Here is a 23,626-nt window from a genome sequence, read left to right on the forward strand (position 1 = left end):
GTGTGTGTGTGTTGGGGTATGGAGGTGGCTGTTAAGTGAATAGTTTCAGGTCATATATAAGGTTGTGAAATGCCATCCCTGCTCTTTTTTTGTCCCTGTGATGTATCAACTGGACCACAGCTATTGGTTCTCTGTAGACATATTAACTGCAAATAGGGGACACAAAAGAAATATAAGCTATAATTCTTGCCTTCTGGGAGTATGCAATCTGGTGATATAGAGAACAAGTCAAGACAGATGAAAATCATTAGGTACCCTACAAGGAAGAGAGAAAGAAATGACAAGGGAAGCATCCATGGGAAGTTGAGACATACTTGCGGAAAGAATGTACAAAACTGAGAAATATAAGAGCACATTTGAATAAATGGAGACATTCCATGCCCCTGAGAAAACTGATTATTCTAAAGATGTAAATCTTCCATCCTAAATGTATATATCGAATACCATCTCAACCCCCAAAGAAACTTTTTTTTTTGAAGAATGTGATATTACAAGATGCAAAAGTTTTTTTAGGGAGAATAAATAAATGAGAATAGCTAATGAAATATTGAAAATGAATGAAAGGTATTTTCCGGAAATAAGGAAAATATTTAGTAACGTAGGTCATTACTATAGCAATACAGATATTTATAAGAACTTTCTACTTGATATTTTGAGAATAGTCACAGTTTCAACAGCCATCAACTGTTAAAAACTTAGTTTTTAATATTCAGAATTTAAGAACTTTGCTATCTGAATACATAGATTTTTTTTCCTTGTTGCCTTAATGTTAAATTGGTTTATGTAACTTACTGTGCAAACACAGGCTTTTCAATGATTATATAGATACTTTATTTAAATATACCTATTGTTAAGCTAACTAAGATATCCATTGTTGGTGTTTCTAAGTATATTGCTTGTTATCGTAAATAAAAAGCATGTTAAAAAAAAAATGAATGAAAGAATGAGATTGGTCCAAGATGTAACTGCACAGTCAATGGAAAACCAGTTTGCCTTAATAAAAGAAGTATCATAAATCAATGGGAAAAGGAAAAAGTATTCAACAAACATTGCAGAGAAAGGCCCCTTGTACTATACACCAAAAATAAAACTCAATCAAAGTGAGCATTTAAAAAAAAGTGCTAATATTTAATTACATACAACACTTACGACGTTAAAAGTAAAACAAAAGTGTTTTTAGTAAATATAGCAGAATGCTAATACATTCAAAATGTAAGGAACTCTTCTAAGTCAATAAAAATGGTGAACACTACAAAAGAAAAAGAGACAATGGACAGAAAGAGAAAATGGAAAAGAAACCATTACATATAGCCAATAAAGACACAAACAGATAGGGAGTGTCACTTAGAAAATTAGAAACACTTGCTCAGGGTGTGGCGGGGTAACATCTGTGAAAGTGTGTGTGTCTCAGTCGCTGCTGGAGGGAGCGTAAGTTGCAATTAAAAGACCTTTACAGAATGCATTGGCATTTTCACGCTTTTTCTGTATTTTAAAATTTTCCTCAATGGCCCTTTTATTTTACAAAGCACTTTTGTTAAAAATAACGTTTGACAACTTTTCAGGAAAAAGCTGCATGGAATTCTTAGAGTTAGCAAAAAACAATTAATTGAGAATGATTAAGCGAACACTTCAGGAGCATTTGGGTAAGCCAGCTTGGATCCAGCTTATCCCCACATCTAACACCTAAGAATTTGTTGAGGGAATATGAACGAAACTGTTTAAATCCTCTGGTACAGAGGATTCTCATTGCTTATTCTCAGCCTGTAAAATGACTCCTTGTTGGAAGGGAAAATTTAAAGGAATAAAAGAGCCCACAGCTAAGGTCTGCAATCTCCTGGGAGTTGTCTTCCTTGCAGTTCTTCCCCCAAGAAAGGGATGGAGAGTGAGGGAAAGGGGGGCAGAGCAGCTCTAATTAGGGGAAGAATGTGTGTGGAAACATTTGGCAAATGCTTGGAACACAGTAGGTGCTTACTAAATGACTTAAGTCCTTTAAGGCTAAAGCTGTCAATCCAGTAAGGAGCTATTCAGTGGTTACCAGACGAGTATAATCAACTACCCCAACGCAATCAATGCGTGAGAGATTTGTTCGTGGCTTATTAGGTTACTGTGACTCTGTTGAGTTCCTCCTGTTCTTTGTTAAAGGCAGGATTCGGCAAGCTTCTTCTGCCAAGGGCTAGATCATAAATATTTTCTGTTCTGTGGGTCATGCGCCCCTGTTGCAACTACTCCATTCTGCCATTGTAGCAAGAAAGCAGCCTTAGACACTGTGATATTACAAGATGTGGATCCTGAAGTTTGAGTTCCATGTGATTTTCATGTGTCATAAAATATTACCCTTCTTTTGATTTTTTGCAACCATTTTAAAATGCAGAAACAATTCTTCGTTGGAGACTACAGAAACAGATTTGGCCTGCAGACAGCAGTTGGCCAACTTCTGATTGAGGCGCAGAGCTTTAGGGTGCAGGCTGCCAGGAGCCCCCCTGCTGGAGGGGGCACAGTGAGGGAAGGGGCGTGGTTTTATCAGAGCTGGGGGGGGCAGGCCTACTTTCCAGTCCACTGTTTCAATTGTTTGCCAGGTGCTGGTGTTAACATTCATTTCAAATCCTACAGCACTTCTTTTTTAAGCTCCTTTAGGAGTTGCAAAGCCAACAAGCCTGACTGGCGAGCTAAGTGTCTGCCTTCCCGGGGGTGCTGCTGTGTTTTGCAGTCGGGTGACCGCCTGCTTGGGGGGTGACCAGCCAGGAGCCAGGGCCCCCGTGATGCGGGGTTAGGGTGAAGCGGATTGCGTTTCAGTGACCTGGTGATAAATTAGGTTCTTAACCATTGTCCGAATAGGAAAATGAAATCCTTATCTTGGGCAATTTCGCTATGAAGAACATGCCAAATAGGAAATTTGGCATCACGAAGCAGGAAAAAAAAATCAATACAGATAATTTGAGTCAGTATTTCTGGGGACCCTTCGGTGTGCTAGGCACTTGCATTGAAGGTACAAGGTTTATAAGAACATATAAAGGGCAATATATTATAGGAATTCAAAATGGAGACAACGTACCCGGAAAATATTAGGACGCTGTCATCGCTGTGGAAGTGAGGGAGGGTGTGGGGAACGTGATTGAAGGTTAAAAAGAGGTAACTGCTGAGTAAAGAAAAGCGTAAAAGGAAACCTAAAATAACAGTCATAAAGCTGAAATCTTTATTTTGTAAAACCCAGAGGAAATGGGTCATCTGTTACAAAGGACAAGTTTGGGTTGTTTAGAGGAGAAAGTTCTGGCTCTTAAGATTGTGGGTTCCTGGAGGGTATTATGAAGGGAAACTGTGGAATTTCCTATCCCAGAGATAAGAAAAGCTGTGTCTTGAATGAGAATTGCCTGAATTTGGGGATGACAAAATGAAATTTCAGCCAATTTATTATACAGACACATTATACAATATACATAATAATGCATATATGCGTGATTCTTAGATACACAGTGACTATGTACACACACACACACACTAGGGAAAGCTTCAGTGATTTCCCTAGCTCTCACCCAGTTCGTGAGTGTGACTGAGGTCTCACAAATAGCAACAACTCAGGTCTCACCGGGTTCCTTTGTTCCCCGGGACCTCTGGCTCCCCATCAGCTCTGCCTGCCTTGAGGTGGCCGCTGTCTGCTGGTGACCGAGTCGGCTCTGGCCTCCTGTCCACAGCCACCGCCTCGCCACTTGGAGGTCCGCCCCGAAACTCGGTGGTGCTGTCCGAGGGGAGGGAAGGCTGCCAGGCTTTCTGTGGAAAGGGGTGGAAAGTGGCCTCCATGCTTCCTGTGTTCACTCTCCCCCCAGGGGGGTGGGAAGGCCCCCCGACTCCAGCACCCGTCGTCCCCGCCCTGTGCTGCCCTGAGAGTGACACACGCTACTGGCTGAGACCCTGTCACGGGGTGAAGGTGGTGATTTTCGGATCCCTCTTGTTGGGGTTCTCCACCAGGAGGTCCTCGGCCCACCGGGCGGTAGACCTCGGGAGGGCCAGGAGCCCCAGAGAGACCGGATGTCTGTTCTTTCTCAAGACTCCCTTGTTTCTTCATCTGTTTCCTCTCTGCGGCGTCTCCCCATGAATTCAGATGTGCCCTAGTATCTCCCATTTCTAAAACCTGCCCTTGAAACCATGTCTTCTTTCCACTACTCTCCTATCTTCACATTCAGCTTCCTCCTTTGGGGCCTCCTGTCCTTTCTTTCATGGCCAGCACTCGTGATACCATGCGATCATCTCTGCATTTGTGTGATTATTTGTTTACTGTCCTATTCCCCACTAAGTTTGATGTCCTGGACCACAGAGGCACTTTTTCTATTTTCAGAGATCCAGCCTAGGGCTTAGTGTAGAATAAGTGCTCAATAAATATTTGTTGAAAGCATGGCTAAATGACTGAATGCAGCAATGACTAGCAGCCAAATGCATCTGAAAATCATTTTCACTTGAGCTGGACATTTGCTGAGTGAGGGAGAAAGAAATAGAGACACAGATAGTGGGAAAGTTCTAATGAAATAAACATCTGTCCAACAAAATTCCTACATTCTCTTCCTGAGTAGCAGATAGAGTTATTTGTCCACAGAATGATTTCTTGGTGGATACAGGATAAAAATATTTGACATCATCCTCGGAAAGAAATCTGGCAAAAGAGGTTCTAATAGTGCACCTTTGCTTTATTTGACCTTTCAAAATACTTCCTTAGGGAGGCAGAAGACATCCAGGAACGAAGGAAGGAAGGAAGGAAGCAATGGAGGGAGGAAGGCAGGAGGGAAGGAAGACAGGCCCAGAGACAGAGCTATAAGCAAACGCTGCTTCTCTTGGGTTCTCAGATTTATTCTGGACAACCCCTAAGAATGAAATGTCAGACCCTTTGGTGAAATTTAACATTGGTTTTCCATTTATCATGACCTCTTTTTACTCTAAACTAGTATATGAGCAAGACAGAACATGTACGTGAAAATCTAAGTCCTAAAATTTCTTTAAAATGTAGAAATAAAGAAAATTCTGGGGGAAAACATTTTCTAATCTTTGATGTACTGACATAATGCCTCAATACACAATTTAAGACAGCTCCAACAGGGAGTGGCCGTAATCCCTAATGCCGTTTTACAAAGACCTGTTCAAATTTAGAATGTAATTGAAGAAAATAAATGATCGATTTCTAATCAAGGCCTTTATATTTGTTTCTGTTTTTTTTTTCTTTTCTTCCATGTAAGTGAAACAAAGACAACTAAAGCATCCTAAACTACCCAAGGCTTTCAAGTGCTGACGTTTAAATAAAAATACATGGTGTTTTAAAAAGAACATCACTTTTGAAAGCACTCATGTTGACCATTCGTAAGTTCGCATGAGGCGTAAACAATGATAAACATTGAGAAAAGAAACTTTACAGAAAGGCTATGGCAAAATACCCACAAAGAGAGCCGTTAATTGTTTTGTCACTGGGCTTGTGTCTTCCCTCCTTCTCTCTCCACCAACTTTCTATTTATTTATTTGCCTTTCAGAGTTTTCTTTTGAAGACCAACATAACAAAGGGCATCCCCAAATTGAATAGTTTGGATGGGATCAGAAATGAATCTCATCGAACACTCCCACTTACCTGCCATGGATGAATTTTCTCTTTCTGACAATTTATTTGGTAAGTTGTCAAGTTCATTTGAATATCAATAAAAGCAAACTTACACTTTGGAAATACATCAGAAAAAGTCCAACAGAGAATGGAGAAAATGTTTTCGTTTCTTCTAAGAACTCAGTAAATGTGAGCTACTTATCCTAGGCTAGAGGTGGAACGGACCTTGTGTTTGCTTGGAGAGCAAGAGTCTGGAAGCTCTGTGACTGGTCCAGGGTTACGAGGCTAGATCATTAACAGAGCTGGAAATAGAACCTGATTCTTGCTCTAGCACTAATTCTAATATTACATGTACTAAAGTATGAAATCACGATTCTTATGATTTAATATTCTACCTATTAAAGGAAGAGGTTACGAAGATTATAGCTCTGCAGCTATATTATTATATATAATTATAATATATTATTATAGGTCTGCAGTGATTTCCTTTTCCTCCATTCCCCTGTTGCCAGGGCCCTGTGGCACGGCGTCAGGATTAGTCATTCAAGCTTGACTGGGGACAAATTGTACTAGGCTGTTTCCAGTAGAGCTGTAACTAGATGATACCATAAAATATATATTGCTCCACTTTATGCATTTATGAAAATACCTCATTATAAAGAGTTTCAGCTGAGAACATCAGCAAACAGTCAGCAGGGACGATGCTGTGGGTGGGGCAGGGAGAGCTTCTGCCCCACTTATAATAAACTCTTCAGGAATGATCCTCACGCGTTCCTTCCTGTACAATGGTCATCTGGCGAGCTCTGACTTTTCCCAGTTTTTCCCCCTGCATTAATATACATGGATTGTGTCTCCTGTAGGATAGTACAAATGCAAACACAGGGTCCACAAAATTAAATGTGTTCAGTCCTGACCCTGTATGAGTGCGATCATCCCTGGGAGGGTTTAACTGATAGTTAAGTGATTACCAGTCATTAGCCCCTTACTGTGTAATGGTTTATCAGGTCATTTCCAGGAAGAGGTCATTATTTGTTTTCCCTATTTACATGTCTCTTTACATGTTTCCCATCCAAGAGAAGAGCATTGGAGGGCACTGGCCATATTTTATTAATCCCAGTGTGCACTTGATAAATAAGACTCAAGCAATAAATAATAGAAGGGAGAAAGGAAAAGAGGTTTAGGGGAAAAAAGAGATGTTTATCAGTAACCGTCAGAGAGACTAGAGGCAGCAGTAATTATTTATGAAATGCCAATTCTCAGACACACTTACTGCATCCTATTTCTTCCAGTTGGTTTCCCTTCATCCTCAGGATGCGGTCAGGGTCAAGGGGAAGTCGCTTCCCTCCCTGTCCGGCCACGTGGCTGTTTGCTTCTGGCTGGGCAGTTCGGAGGCTTGCAAGTGTATAGACATCTCAGGCCTGTGTGCAACCCCAGTCAGAACTCGTAGGGAAGTGAGGACTGTGGGGGCATATCAGAGTCTAGGGCAAACCACACTTAGGATTCTTCTCCACGTAAAAACTGTTATTTATAGCTCCAAAATTTCGTGATTCCATGTCAATGTTTGTAGATCTGAACTTTGGTGTTGTCATTTAAAACTAATCCATTCAGTTCCAATTTTTGCTTGGGAAGGAAATCAGAGGGTACGTCTTATAACCCAGCCAAAATGTCAGCAAACCCACCAGGGTGAAGGCTGGTCTCAGTGGACATGAAATGAAAACTATGGGAGTGCGTAGAGACAAAGGACAAAGTAAGAAGCATCTGAAAATGATTGGTAAGGAAGAATTGTAACTTGTGCTTTCTGTGTTACGTTTCCCTCATCTTCTTCCTTGCTGGACCACATCCTTATTCAGTTTCCTAACACTGCATTTAAGGTTCTGAAACTTTATAGCACGAGGAGCATGAGCTGCAATGCACAGCTGTTATTCCCAGCTAGAGAAATTTCCACAAATCTTTATCCAGTTCCTTCTCCCGATAAGTGAATTTGAATCACCTGCGATCCTTGGGACGCCTTCTCCCTTTTTCCCTCTTAGCCCTAGAGCCAGGTTTGAGCATTCTCTCCAAATCTCTCTAATGCCTCAGCCTACCCCCATGCAACGCACATGCACTAAGGATCCTGAAAGTCAAAGGTGTGCCAAAGGGAAGAAGGAAGAGAATTTTTGATTCCTTTGTTCCTTCTCCCCACTCTCTTCTATGTCCTGATGGCTTCTGTGGCCCCTGCCTGAGCTTAGGGTGGAGAGCCCTGGGGGAAAGACTGCATGGCCCTTGGGTGAGCAGCCCACAGGCCTAACCCACCACGCCTGCATCCTGAAGTCGGCCAGACCCTCAGAAGCGTTAACCCATGGGCTCAACCAGCCGGAGGTGGGGGCTGTTCTCCAGCGGTCTCACTGTCATGTGGCCAAAACCAGCTGTTCTGTTTGAACGGCAAGGGTGAGGGAGGTTTATGGCACACATATGGACACCTGTCATTCCTTCCATCCCTGAGTCTCTGCCGGGCATTGTCCTAGGTGCCAGGAATAGAGAAGGAATAAGTCAGGAAAGATCCCTACTTTCAAGGCCCTTACATTCTAGTGATGGAGGGCAGACTCAGCATAAACAGGTAAACAAATAGACAGAAACGATACCGGCTTGTGGTCAGTGCCGTGGATAGAACAAAGCAGGTGGTGCCATCGTGCCGAGCGACTCAACGGCTGTGGTCTGAGGTCTCTGAGGATTTGACAAGTCCCAGCCGAGGCTGATGGACACGAAGCCAGGCCCTCACTCCGGGGGATGGCGGACAACTGAAAAGAGCCAGAGAGACTTTCCATCTCCTTCTCGTTCAGGGAAAGAGTCTAGAAAGCTGGCTCGGGGCCTCCTTACCCATCAACCAGCTTTGCAGCCTCGACAGCTGACTCAAGGTCAATGTGTAGAAAGAGAACTTCAGGCCGGAAGCCTGGAATCCTACCCGGTTTTAGCCTGCGAGCCATAAAATGCTGCATTTTGTCTGTGGTCAAAAAGGAGTGATTTGGACTCAGCGGAACGCACCAGGCACTCACCCAACTTGATGAGTCCTTTCTAGGTGGCCCTGGGTGTGGACTGTCCTCACTGCACGTTACAGTAAAGGCCATAACTAGATCCCAGCTTTAGGGCACTGGGAATTGACCTCAGGATTATTGATGGACCCTCTCTACTGGGTGCTGAAGGAGAGACGCCTTTCAGCTTCCTTCACTAAGGGCCCTGGACCCCTCGCTCTCCAAAGGCATCACTGAAGGTGAAGGGGAGCTGCCTCCACCCAAAGGAAGGCGAACAATTGTGGGGGGGGGCTGCAGGGAGGGTGGGGGCTGGGACAGTGCAGATGGGCTCTGTAGCTCTGTTGGCCCCTGAAGGAAAAAGTAAAGAAGCTTGGACAGAATGGAATGACAAAGGTGGAACCACTGCCTTGAGGTCCTTTAGTCGGTTCTGCCGACAGCCGTCCCTGGCAAACCCAGATGGGAGCCCAGCCTGTGTAAGGCAACCCCCACAGGGGGCCTGATGTAAGGACACAATGACCTGGCAGACATGAGGGTCTCTGCCTTTGGGCGAGCTTTGCCAGCCAGGAAACCTGGTCAAAGATTGTTTTAGTGGGTGCAGAAAGGCGTCTTTGAGGAATGAAGAAAGGAGGGTCTATGTGCAATTAGTGCATAATAAAAGGTAATAATGACAAAGTCCACAGCTTCCCATGGTTTGACATAGCCAATAGGGAAGGAGGTGACATCTTAATTCAGAGCTATATTTTCTTTTAGAAAATTGCTATTTAGGAATTCAAAACTCAGAGAATTTCAAAGACTAAGTATATAGATAAAACATTCTAACGATAGGACAAAACAAGCAAGAGAAGGTAGCGTTTTCTGCTCCCACGATGTTCCAATGTAGTGAATCCTGATTCACTTAGCTCAGTAACATTAGAAAAAGTGCGTTGGAATGTGGAAATAAGCAATGCAAGGGAAATGAATACATTCTCAGAGGCAATTTAACTTATCTGAATTTGAGTTTTCTTACCTGTAAAATGGGGTTAATAACGAAACTCACCTCACAGCTTTTGGGCAGATTAGCTGGGTTGTATGGGAAAATGCACTGTAAACAGCATGGCATCATGAAACATTATAATTATCCCAGAGTTTGAAATGTAGTTGTTACATTTTAAAATGCTGAAATAATAAACCCCACCTACTCATTAAAGGAAGAAGCACTGTTTAACTTAATATTGTTGAGTGCGAAGGATTTTCAGGAAACCAACAAAAACCAATAGGACATAAATAAATTTCTGGGTGCCTGAAGGATATGGTCTGTCTCATCTTGGCTTTAACACCAGCTATGGAATCCATGGTTTTATATTATTTCTAGTATTGTATCTAATAGTCTTTCCAAAGCCTCGTACTTAAGGAGATCCAACAGTATAATCCCTGTCACTTATATTTCATTTTCTTTGGCCACTTCTCATTGCTTTATGCCTCACTGAGCTATTTATGCCAGTTTTTCTCTGAGCATGCTTTATTTTTATTAAAAGATACTCACTTTGGAATCTGGTTCTTGCCTATGTCTTATGCTTAAATTCGAAGAATGTTTCAGATGTTATATACCCAGCCAGATGTTTTAAAACACAAATTAGAGGTGTGGTGATGCCATTTTCTAGAAATTTTTTGGACACTGGATCTTCAATATTTTTCCATCTCATGGAGCTCAACTCAGAAGCTGCAAGTTTCCAGAAGATGAACAGATACATTGGCTCAGACATAAATTTAACATAATTTATTTTGTCACTTTTGTTTCTTATCTACGTCTCTTCCACAAGTCTCCTCTAAGGATAGCTCCCAGAAGGTGCTAGGACCTCCTTTTTCCCTGTTTTCATAGCTGATGCTTCCAACCCCCATGATGGGCATATCATCCACACTGGTCCCCAACTGTGTTCCACAGCAGGGCTGGCCAGTAGAATTTTCTAGAACAGAAATGTTCTAGATCTGCTATGTCCAAAACAGCAGTCCCTATCCACATGAGGCTACTGAGCCCTCAAAAAGTGACCAGTGCGACTGAGGAACTGACTCTAATTTTATCGGCTTTTAATGAACTTAAATGTAAATGGTCAAATGCAACTAGTTGACTATTTTGGACAGTGCATATTTACAGAGAAAAGAATGTATTTTTAGAGGAAAAAAGAACATAAGGCAGTTGATTATGACTGAAAGATAAGCAAAGGGATCCAATCCATCTTATGATGAGAACATCCCATGAGAATCTCATTCAGGAACAAGGGTTTCCTGGATCAGCTAAAATATCCTGCCTTGTTTCTTGTTTTAATATAGAAGTTTCTAGGGGCAAGAGATAGGTCTATTTATTTTGACTATTGAAAAGCTCAGTGGAGAATTCTTGAAACAGAAAATTTGGAGATAGTCCTGGTTCACATCCGTTGAGTAACCAAAGATATCTTCCATCCAAGATGCCCCAAGGCAGGAATGGCTCTGGGACTGTGCAGAGTGGAAAATAATGTCAGAAACAAATTGAAGATTGAAAACAGCTCTGTCAACGCAACCTTTGGTTGAGCAATCCAAGTTGAAGTACACCACAGATTACCACTTCTCCCCTCTCTTTCGGCAATCAGGGCAAGGGTGCCTTGGTTTCTGACCACAGGATTTAGAGTCAGAAGATCTGGGTTAAAGTACCCACTTCACTTCACTGCTGCCTAACTGCAGGGTTTCAGACAAGCGGCTTAACCCACTGAGCTGCCTTTCCTGATGTGTGACACAGCTTTGAAGACCGGGGGTCCCTAAATAAAGCCTTCCTCAAAGGACGCAGGCGAAGATCAGAGGAGCGAATGCATGTGGAACTGCTCTGCAAAGCGTAAAGGACGTAGAAATGTTTTAGTGCTGATTGTTATGTTTACACACAACACCTTTGCTTCTGAAACGTGCTTCATATTTATCTCAGTTTATCTTCACAGCAGTCCCAGGAGAGAGGTAGGGCAGGAATTATTATCTGTGCTTTGCCATCTGTGAATGTAGACAAAGGGGGTCCAGGAAAGCTGAGAGACCTGCCCAAGGGGATGCAGTGCCACTGGCTACCATGTGTCTGGTCTCAGCCCCGGGCCTTTCTCCTGACCTGCAGCCCTCTCTTCCCCAACCAACCCAACCTGCGACATGAGTCCACAACTCGAATCACCGTAATATTAATGTCGTGCTGATGGTTAGCCAGCCACTGTGCCAAGCTTTTGATTAGTGTTATTTCGTTTAATGCCCCCAGTAGCTCTGGAAGGTTGTGTGATTAGCCCTACCCTACAGCTGAGGAAACCAAGGCAGAGAATGGTTCAGGAATTTGTCCACAGCCTGAGGGAGAAAGTGGTGGGAGAGCCCGAATTTAAACCCAGGTCAGTGGGAGTCACCAACGCTTATGCTTTGGCACTGCTGAGGTCACAAAGTCGGACCATTCAGGCTTTTGATGAGGTCAAAGGTCGAGATGTAGAGCATGGCACTTGACCCCCAAATTCACTTTCAGTGCCCCAGGGTAGAAACCTACTCTTTAAAAGTGCTCCCTGAAAATGTTTATCTGTGAGATCAGTTTCCAGCTTACAAGGCAATTTGGCACGGAGGACTTTTCTCATAAACATTTACAAATATTCTGTCTGTAATGAAGTTAATCAGTAACTGTACAACCTCTGGCCTGTCATTCTTTACCTGGTCTCATTTCCACTTGCTGTGAATAAGCTAAGAATGGTAATGCAGTTTCAGGGGTTAGGAGATCCACTTCAGATGAACTCTCCCCCCAGCCACACGTCGTCAGGATTTGTCATGGAGGTGATGAGCGCGAAGCCTGCGAAAGGTAGGACCTGCTGTACAGGGGCTCTTGGCCTCACTTTGGCCACTGACCTAAGCAATTCTGGTGGACTTTCGTTTGAGGTGATAGCAAAAGGTCCCTGTCAGAGACGGCCTGGCCGGGTGTAGGACCTGGAGCGGGGAGCTTGGGGTGGGGTGATTTTTCTAGGGTTCTAAGCAAGTGAGTATCTCATTGGGATGAAATCTGAGTGTGTTTTCTCTAAAATTTGTCATTGGCCATAATGTCAAATTAGCACCCTTTTTTCAAGTTAAATAACAAGTCTAGCATTAATGCCTATGAACACTTGAAAAAAAGGTTATGCTCATGACATAAGTGAAGCATGTCGTTTAATACTGTGTTTCCTAAAACCCCAAGTTTGAGACCCCAGTAGGTCATGAAGTCTATTCAGAATGGAATAAAAATATCAGAGGGCACCTCAAGAAGTGTGAATAAATGTTAGTTCGTGGAACTATTGTTTCAGTTATGTATATGTAAGTGTGTTCAGGGGTCACGATAGAAAATGTATCTCGTGTTAACATGTACTGAGGCTTTGAAAAGAGCTGGGGATTGAGAAACAGTAACCTAATGAACTAGCTTTCTAACAGATTTCTCCCCATAATCTATGGCAAATCAGTTGAGTAAAAGTTCGGCATTAGGCCTAATCTATTCGTTTTCTGAATTAAAACACAGGTTATAATGAAAATATAGACTATTTAATATAATAATGTCTAAATTTTCTCAAAACAGAAAATTATTTTAAATGTTCAGCTAAGAGAGAAACACTATGTAATCATTTTCACAATAATTTTAATTTTGAACTTATTTTTGACCAAAGACTTGGCAGCATACCATTCTGTTTAAACATGACGTATGAAAGTGACTGATATTATGCTTAGAAATGGAAATTAGGTGAAAGGCTGGGGAAGCAAATTTTCCATTCTCTTCAATTCCACAAACATTTACAAAAAACATTTACTATGTGCCAGGCTTTGTGTTAAGTGCCATGAATGTAAAAAAAAAAACAAAAAAAAAAACAGGAGGGAATATATAATCATATTTTCCCCAAAGCGTTCACAGACTGACAACAATGACAAAAATTCCTTGAATGTTTATGATGTATGAAGCTTACTTTCCTGGTCTTGGCTCATCACGCTTACTGTAACCTCTCCCATAGGCACTGTATTAATCCAGCTTTATAGGTGAAGAAACAGAAGCTTAAACAAGCCCAATGTCTCTCTCAAGTTCACACATCTGGGAAGTTGCAGGTTGAGTCGAATCCAGATTTGTCCCTCCCAGAGGGCCCCTTAATGGGTAATCTTTACTACCTCCAGTTCAGTGTGGAAGATAAACGCATAAACAAATACAACGATTGCACATGCTTCTGCTCAGTGCTGCGGTGGAACTGTGTACAGAGGGTAGGGAGAGGAATTCCACCTGGGGAACTCGGGCAGGTGCAGCGCAGCTCAGCTGACCAGCCCGGCAGACGCAGCAGCTTTGCAAAGGACCGGCTAACAGCTGCACAAGGTGAGGCCGTGTTATCTAGTCAAGAAATACACAGATTGGCAAACAAACAAAAGCAGAGAAGGCTCTTTTTCCATTCACTTCAGTTCAATAAACATTTATTAAACATTTACTAGGTCACTGTTGTGCCAGGGATGAAGAAATGGCTATAATCTAGAACCTTTTCGGTTGCATCAGAAATTAGCCGTGAGATCACAGGAAAGTGCTGTCATTGTTTCATGAGCCCACTGGTCCCTTTTCTTTTTCTTTTGCATGGGCAGGCATCAGGAACCCTGGTCTCCGTCTGCTGAGCCCCCGTGACCCCACTGGTCCCTTTTCAATGCCCAGTGGCTCTGACTTCAGACTCCTCAGGCTGCACCGCCTAATGAGAGGGCCACGAGCCACATGCGGCTACTTAATTTTAAATTTTAATTATTTACAATGAAATGAAATTTAAAAAAAAATCAGTTCCTTGGTCTTTCTGGCCATATTTCAAGCACTTTCAATATCCTAGAAATTTTAGTCACATTTGGCTATGAAATAGGTCAGAGTTTTGCTTGTACTTTATCTTTTCATTTTTTTCTAACAATCCTGTATTTTTATTCTCACATTTTGTGGTCATACAACAAAGCACCATTGCCAAAACTTTTTTGCCCGTCAGATATACTGATTCAAGTCAGTTTTGATGTGGGGGAGTCAGGCGTGAAAGAGAGCAAATAGATTTTGGGGCAGAATCTGTATTTTTTGTGCTTGTCGTTCATTTCCTGGGTCAATGTAGAAAGCATTCTTTTGACATTTAATATGTGTATACTCTGCTTTGCCATTGTAGGAAAGTCCTGAATTCTAATGAGCATAGTCACATGCTTATGGAGATTTTAGACATCAGAAGAATGAAAACGTCAAGTAGCAGGGGGTCTTTTTTTTAAATCCACGAGCAAAGGGAGGCTCTGGAGGAACATAGGTACAGCAATGGCTTTTTAAGGGCTTTTAGCTAGATTCCGAGCAGGACTCTCAGGCACTGAGAATCAAGGGATACTTCCCAAGAGAAACGATGTATGGTGGGAAACTTGGAGATAATTAGTGAGATGAGGCTGTCAGAGGAGAGGGTCATATTGAGGAAAGCTCCAGGCAGGCAGGCAGTGCCTGGTGGGGAGGACCCGAGTCTGGGAGCCCCAGGCATCTCCCAGGAGTGGAGAGGCTGGAAGGTGGAGAATGGCCGGGAAGGGAAGCGAGTGTCAGATCACGGAGAGCCTCGCAGGTTATGTGCGACCAGAGGCATGCAAGGAAGAAGCTCAGGTATAGAGGAAAGCTGAGAAAGGTTTTACTATCATGCTTTTAAAGCGTCACAGTCCTGAAATTATTGCACAGCACAGCTATTCATACATTGCTTGGAAGCCAGACTCCCAAAGTTCAAATCTCGGTTGCTTGGGTAGCTAAAGGGTAAAGTTACCTAATTTCTCTGTGCCTTGGTACCCCATAGGGTTTTGTGAGAAAGAAATATGAATATATACCTACCTGGCATGTGGGAGGACTCTATAAAAGGTTTCTGCTGACAATAATGAGTGATACTGCTAATAACAATAATAATATCAACCAACAATAATGATGAGTCATAATAATAATAACAATAATAATAAGAGCCACCATCTTTTGAGTACTGGAAAGAACATTCTACACGTAGAGATGGACAGGTCCACAATCCCTATTGACAATTCCCAAGTCTGAAAAACTTCAAAACTCAAATGCTTTTTCAAAAGTTTGGCACAAACTTCTTTGCCTGCAAGAATCTGTCCCTGGTTGTTGAGGCTGTTAAGTCTTTATTTCTCCCATGTAGTGTGACTACTCAGACGTTTCACTGGGGAAAACACTGCTGGGGTTGTGGATGGCTCTGTACAGACCATGCTGGAGCATCATGTAATGTAGAATCACTCAATAGTCTGTTCTAAAATCCCCCAAATTCTGAATTGAAATGTGATCACAAGGGTTTCTGATGGGCAACTGTGGACTTGTATTATCTCATTCAATCCTCAGGCCAACCCTTGATTTAAAGTTTACTGCTGTATAAACTGAGGCTCATCAGCAAATTAATTTGTCCAAACGCCTACTGTTCATAAAAAGGTGGAATGGGACTGTCAGTCTAAGGTTATGTTATGTGCTTTGGAGTATGACACAGATTTATATATTTTCCTGTATCTTGTTTATGTCTACTAAATGTTAAAGCTTTTTGCATAATTTAAATATTTCTATTTTGTAAAGTGCCATAGTTTATATTTCTAGGAAACAGAAGCATTTTCATAATTGGATGACTTTCTATTGCCTGGTGGTCTTATAGTTATGGGGCTCATTTAATAATAAAGTTAATAGGAATGATAATAATCATTATGATTTCAATGGCAGCTATAATTGAGCACTTCCTATATGCCAAGCATTTAGCAGAGCACTTGGCAGGTATCATCTCATGTAATCCTTAGGTTCACCTGATGAGGTAGGCATTATCATTCTCCTGTTTCATGAAGGACAAAGTGAGTCTTGAGGATGCCAAAGAAATAGGAAAAAGTGCACAAAGATACTAAGTAGCAGAGCTGAGATCTGAACGCAGGTATACTGATTCCAGGCACTGCGTTCATTTTATAAGCTCCTTCTTTGTTTTATAGCGAATAAGACAACACATACACATGGTAGAAATTACAAATAATTTAAAAAAAAAATTCAATCTCCCACACCACAAAACAATTCAACTTTTCAGTCACCATCATCCAGTTTCTTTTGTATCCAGGCAGAAATTTGCTTTGCATACACACTCACACACATACATACACATAGGGTTTTAAAGAAATACAACAGACATATACACAGTATTCTACAGCTTACTGGTTTCAGATAGCACTAGATCACAGAAACCTTTCTGTATCAGCACACATAGATCTGAATCTTAGTTTCACATCTTAGTAATATTTCAGCGTATGTATATATACCATAATTTTTTTAACTAGATTGCTATTGATGGATATATATTGTTTCCAACTTTTGACTCTTAGACATGTTGCCACAAATGAACATCTTTACACCAACATTTTTGCATGTAGGTACAAGCATATTTCTATAATAAATTTCTAGCAGTGGTATTGTTGGGCTAAAAGGGTATTTGAGTTTTAAATGTTGAAAGATGTTGTCAAATTGGCGTCTAGTAATGTCTGTTTTTCCAAAGGTGGTATTATCAAATTTCCTTAACCTTTGCACACTCGAGAAAGGAAACTATTATAGTGTAGTTTCAATTTGAATTTCTTTAATTATTGCTATTCCAGGGTTTTATTGCATGTGTTTTAAAAACATTTTTGATGATATTTCTAAAACCTGTCCATGGTGTCCTTTATTCTTTATTCCATGGAGTGGTTGAATGTCTTCTTACTAGTTTGTGAGAATTCTTTACAAATTCATGATATTAGCCTTTGGTTCATCCTCTAGCTGCAGAAACCTCTCTGAGCTTGTCAGAAAAGTATGTATTTTATGTTTGTTGCTATTAGTGAAAACGTGTTCACTTTTATGCATTTGGCCTTGGCGCTCGGCCGGCTGTGTAGCACCCCTGTCCCAGTCACGGGGCTCTGCTGTCCCAGCTCACGGGCCTCTGCTGCCCCAGCTCACGGGGCTCTCCTGTCCCAGCTCACGGGGCTCTCCTGTCTGCTGTCCCAGCTCACGGGCCTCTCCTGCCCCAGCTCACGGGCCTCTGCTGTCCCCCGTGCAGGTGCGCTGACCGAGCCCGCCGCGGGACTTCTGGGGCAGAGTCTGGAGGTGGAGCCCTACCAGCAGTTCAGCAACGCTCAGTTTCCCCCAGTCCAGCCGCAGCTCTCGGCGCCCTTTTACCCCAGCCTGGGCCTCTACCCGCCGCAGCCGGAGGAGTGGTGCCCGCCGGCAATTTACGAGCTCAGGCGCGTGCCCGCTGAGACGCTCTACCCGGGGGACACCGGGGCCGCCGAGACCCCCGTCCCCAAGAAGCCTCGGATGACCGCCCCGGCGGGGAGGATCAAGGGGGACGAGCTGTGCGTGGTGTGCGGGGACCGCGCCTCCGGGTACCACTACAACGCGCTCACCTGCGAGGGCTGCAAAGGTGAGCATCGCCCCGCGCCGGCCTCCTCGCCGCTCCCAGGCCGCCCGCCCAGCCCCGCCAGCCGGGTTCCCTCTGCCCTGACAACCTCCTGGCTTCCTCCTCTGCCTGTTCTCCTCCTGCCTCCTCCTGTCGTTGGGCTGTCCGAGACCTCGAGGAAATTCCCCTGTAGATGACGCAGTCCGCTTGTAAGGAAGCTTTCTCCCGTTCACAGCCTCACACGCGTCTAAAATGACCTAAATAGGAAATTTGGGTCGTTGGGTTTGTTCCCTTTTTGCCATTTTTTTTTAAAGAGAAAGAAACCTGAACTTGCCACTTTTAAAATTAAGATCGAGGAGAACAAGATTTTATTCAATAAATGTTTTAAAATGCATTTTCATTGACTTTAGTTAATTAGGAAAGAGAGAGGAAGAAAAACAGACGAAAGTAACAATAGTCCATATTCAACAACTATTCTGTTCCGCAGGAACGTAGAACAATGATAAGTGCTTTGGAAAAAATGAAATTGCAATCCCTTTGGAATAAATAAAATAGAACACAAGAAACAGGAAAAAAGAATCAGTAAAAGTCTTATGTGCTTACTCTCCCAAAGAAGCCGTAGACAAGTCTGTAAAATTTCAGAAGGGAGAACAGAGTAGGCCAGTAGGATAACCTATTTATTCTTGTATTTTTTGATTCCACACACATTGATTAAACGCTAACCACGTGCGAGGCACTCTGCTAGCTTCTGGAACATTCAAAGCTGAATAAAAACTGCCCCTTGAGCAGATCTGTTGAATAGCGTTCCAAATCGGGTTCCCAGGTGCCAGTGATTGCCATGAAAATAAACAGAGGTCTCACTCACATAAGAGTGACTCAAGGACACTTAAATTCTTCAAAAGTTCAAATGATCAGATTGTGTAAAACCGTACTAGTCATCTCTTAAAAATGTGTTGTGGTATCGTTAACTATGCACCAAATTTAAAAATTAAAATAGAGCTACAGAGAGACTTTTTAAATGTTTTTTTATTGTGAAATATAAGATATAAACAAAAAAGCAATAAATTTCAAAGTACATTTTAACAAGTCGTTATAGAACAGATTTCAGAATTTGGCATGGGTTACAGTTCCACAATTTTAGATTTTTCCTTCTAGCTGCTCCAGGACACTGGAGACAGAAAGGAATATCAGTGCAGTGGTTCAGCAGTCGTGCTCATTTATTAAATCCTATCTTCTCTGTTATAAATCCTCCTTCTCTTTTGATCCTTCTCCCAATCTTCAGGGGTATTAGGGCTATGCCCATTCTAACTTTTTCATATTGAAAAGGGATGTCAACAAAACAGGATAGAGGAATGCAATTAGTTGATGCTCTTGGAGAAGCTGGGCCCACTGGGTTTCAGGACTTACCTGGCCGAGGAACCATCTGAAGTTTATAGGTTTCTGGAAGGTAAACTTAGTACATGGAAGGAACCTTTATAGAATCTCAGATAAAGCCGTAGGTGTTCTTTAGAGTTAACAGGAATGATGTTGTTTGGAGTTTGGCAAACCATGGTAATTAGCAATATTGAGCTGAAGCTTATGTAAGAGTAGCCTCCAGAATAGCCTCTCGACTCTGTTTGAACTCTTTTAGCCACTGCTATCTTATTTACATTTCTTTTCCCATCCTTGGTCAAGAAGGTGTTGTCAATCCCACGATGCCAGGGTCAGGCTCATCTCTGGGGATCTGTCCCATGTTGTCAGGGAGACTTTCACCCCCGAATGTCATGTCCCACGTAGGGGGAGGGTAATGAGTTTACTTGCAGAGTTGGACTTGGAGAAAGAGAGGCTACATTTGAGCAACAAAAGAGGTTTTCTGGAAGTGACTTGTGGCATATCTGTAGGCAGGCTTAGCTTCTCCACCACATAAATAAGCTTCATAAGAGAGGATCAGTGGCTTGGCCTATTGACTTGGGAGTCCCTAATGTTTGAGAGAGTTTCACGGGTTTCCCAGGTGGGAAAGTTGAATAGTTCCATATTTTTTCTCCTGTCCCTCAAGGGACTTTGCCAATACTTTTTAATTATCTGCCTAACAAACCCAATAGAGACATTTTTAAAGATCTTATGTATGGCCTTCAAGAGGTCCTTTTTGTGGGGACACGAGTTTGTGTAGGTGAAAAGAGCTTATAAATTCTCTGAAGGCATGGATTATGTCTTCTTCAGCTCTGTTACACCCCATAGCACCTAGCATGGTGCCTGGTACATAGTAAGTATGAAATAAATATGTTTAAATGACAATGAAAATCCATGTTTACCACTACTATTAGGATCCATAACTCTACTTTGTAAAGATACATCCAAATTTTACAACACTTAATTCTCCTGCAACTCCAGATGGTGAAAGTACATTGCTACCCTCTGACCTTTATGTCTTAGGTGTTTTCCTTTTGAGAAGGTGCATTGTGGAGGTGGAGCTCTGCTCAGGTGACAGTTTAAAAAGATGCTGGAAAAAAGTGGGGAAAAATTGGTAGTTGATTAGAAAACTAAAATCAATTCAAAACTGCAAGCATGAAAGTTGGGTTAAAATAAATATATACCATGGTGAACTATACACAACTATCTGTGTATAGTTTTATCATATTTGTGATGATATTGTGAGCCATTGATTGTGTATCATGTATGGACTATATGTGTATGAAGATTTGCTAATAAAATAAAATTAAAACGAAACCAAAAATAAATAAATAAACATATAAAAGTTCTCTATGTAGGTTTGAGAAACCTACTGCCAACTTACATGAAAGGAGAACTGATTGTACACTAGCTCTAGTAAAAAGTAGCTGAGTGTGTTATGCAGAAATAGGGCCAATGGATGGAACCTATAGGATGGCACATTTTGGGCTTAATTCAAGCACTAACCAGAATTGTCCCAACAAGGAACTTTGCTTCCTACCTCGAAAATGAACTTCTCATTATTAGAGGAATTAAAAAGGAGATTAGATGAACCACCTTGAGTGCCCATATGGCAAATTTCTGCCTCGTATGGGAAACTGTATTTCTGGCGCCTGAGGTCCTCTTTGAACTTAACTTCTACAAATATCTAGTGATGGCTTTTATAATCTGATTATTCATCTCTTGTCTTCCAATATTGGTTGTAAATTTAAGAAGTAAAAATGTATCTGTAGCTCATCCAGCTTCTCCTATTGCTGGGAGTTCATTAAAGAGAAAGATTGACCAGGGTTTCCCGTCCCAGGTGCCGTTGACACTTTGGGCCAAATGACTTTTTTTTTTTTAGACTTAGAAATATGTTGGAGATTTTATTATAAATGCCTAAGCAATATGTATTAGTATATTAATATGCTAAACTTATAAGGAAAAATACATAACCTGTAATTAATGGATAGATCAGATTTAGAAAAAAACATACTATTTATAGATTTATAAGTTCTCAAAATGAAAACAACACAAACCTAAACAACACAAACATGTCAGATGTACAGGTAGGGAGAGGCAGATAACAAAAAGTTGAAAACTTTTAATTTTGCGAAGTTATGACATTAAAACAAAGTCAACCTCTGACTAATCCCAGTACTATTTTATAAAAAGACATTTTTCCCCCAAAAAGTAATATCTTATAGGAAAGTCTCTTCACTGCTGACTGACAGTTCTTGAATATTGTGAATTAAAAATGCGAAAGTAACAGAAGGGAATAGAAATTACTTTTTCCGGGAAATTCGACTTTGTAAAAGATGGAGAACAATTGGGGATGGGAATTCAAAGCAGGAAATTTGGGGGGTTAGGTGGGCTGATTATGCATATATTTGGAGTTTGGGTAAGGAAAAATAGAATTGCTGGCTGAAGACAGTGGAGCCAGTTCCAGTGGCTTGTGCCTGAAGATGTCAATCAAGAGGCTGCTACGCAGCGGCCGCCTTCCACAGCTTTGCGTCCCCCCATCTCATGGAATGTGGCACCGGGGGCTTGTGCTCCAGGCGGGAACTCAGCTGGACTAGCTGCTGCTGCTGTGTCATTCCAGACCTGTCTGGTTGGTCTCCTTGTCCCGGGAGACATTTTTATACAGGAAACTCTCCCTTTGGGAGCAGCTTCTGGCCTGGTGGGGTGACAGGTGCAGGCCTTGTCCCTGCCAGGCAGCTGCCTTTCTGGGGTGTCCAGGGCGGACCCACAGCGTCTCCAGAAGGGGTTTGCTGCTCGACGTCACCTCACCCCCTAGGATGCTTTGCTCTCTTGTGGTCAGTCTCTCTGTCTCCAGAGATTTTCCCTTTTAGGCATCCGACTGTGCTTCTCAGCATTGTAGTCACCTCCTGCTGCTTTGTGGTGACCCTCCGTTCTCCCAGAGGAAGTAGGAAGTACAGTCCCCACATGGGACCCCCTGATCCTCCACGAGGCTTTAGGTGAGCAGAAATATTTCTTAGGAATTCTTACTTCTGCAGCCCAACTGGACAGGGAGAAAGAAGCTTCCGGAGGGGGGAAGGATCATGCGGTGATTCTCTAAAACATCTCTTCTACCCCCAAATGATGCTTAGTTGTGGGAGCCTGTTGCGTGCGCATTGTGGGGTGTGCCGCAGTGTCCCCAGCGTCCAGGAGATGCCAGCAGCGCTGCCCCCCGGTTGGGACAAGCAGAATGTCTCAAGACATTGTGGGAGGCAAAACTGTCCCAGCTGAGAGCCCCTGAGATAGACTCGTTGCCTTAGAGGACCTACAGTGGTAATAGGGGCTTTCAAACTTGAATAGGGTATGGAACTTTCTTGAAGGAAGCCATTTCTCAGGAAACACTAAAGTTGTCCCAAATTGGTCTTATCAAATTTATTTGCTGGCAAATGTTTATGCAACCAAAGAACAGAAACAAATTTACAAAACTAAATACAACCAAAACCATAAAACCAATAAAATAATAAAATGTGTCAGATGATGTGTGTGGCAGGGTTGCTCAAAATGTTACTCTGGTTCGAATCCGAAAGCACGTTTTTTATTTGGGCAATGCCTGGACACAGGCCATACGGGACCACAGGCCATACGGGACCACAGACCTTCTCCTTGCTTTTCTCACTTCGAACGACAGACTCACCCAGAACTCCAGACGCAAGTGGGTCATGTTTCTAGCTGTTGAAGACGTCATGGGCACAAACAAAAATGAAGGCATTAGTTTGCTGGCAGTATTAAATGGTAATAGGGATGATCCAGAGAATGCTTTTCTTAATTTTTAATGATTGTCATAAAATGAAAGCATAAATATAAATTTAATAAGTATAAAGGTCTTGGAAAAAATCTGGTACATAGTCAAAACTCAGTAAGTGCCTGTTATCATTAGTAATTGTTCTCGTTACGGTCTTGAAATCCATGTACATAGAGGGGTGAACATAGGGGGACGTGACTATTTCTGCCTATTTAGATGAATGTCGCTGCCCACCCCATTATCAGTTGTTGGTGTCTTATCCAAACCGGGCATTGATTCGAACGACAACAAGCCACTTCAGCTTGTCACTGTAGACCAATGCTACTCAAAGTCCTGAGTCCTGAAGCAGCAGCAGCATTACTTGGGGATTTGCAGGAATTGCAAATTCCTGGTCCCTAACCCAGACCCACGCATCAGAATCTCCGGGGTGGGCTTCCAAAATCTGTGTTCTAACAAGTCCTCCGAGCTAAGGTTTGAGAACTCCTGG

The 23,626-nt window shown here is 42.4% G+C and overlaps 1 protein-coding gene across 7 annotated transcripts in view; it reads left to right on the plus strand.

The window, feature by feature from the left end:
- The window catches only part of NR1H4 (nuclear receptor subfamily 1 group H member 4), a 93,328-nt gene that overhangs the window by 13,516 nt on the left and 56,186 nt on the right, over nt 1-23,626 (plus strand). For 4 of the 7 annotated variants that reach the window (XM_077111759.1, XM_077111760.1, XM_077111763.1 and 1 more), the window contains 2 exons: nt 5,508-5,641; nt 17,634-17,996. In XM_077111759.1, the coding sequence (XP_076967874.1) occupies nt 5,563-5,641; nt 17,634-17,996 (442 nt within the window). In that variant the 5' untranslated portion in view covers nt 5,508-5,562. Of the gene's footprint in view, nt 1-5,507; nt 5,642-11,536; nt 12,398-17,633; nt 17,997-23,626 lie in introns of those variants that run through there. The other 3 variants (XM_077111758.1, XM_077111761.1, XM_077111762.1) reach the window with 1 other exon arrangement.

The sequence above is a fragment of the Tamandua tetradactyla genome, chromosome 7 (genome assembly GCF_023851605.1).
Source record: "Tamandua tetradactyla isolate mTamTet1 chromosome 7, mTamTet1.pri, whole genome shotgun sequence".
Lineage (NCBI taxonomy): Eukaryota > Metazoa > Chordata > Mammalia > Pilosa > Myrmecophagidae > Tamandua > Tamandua tetradactyla.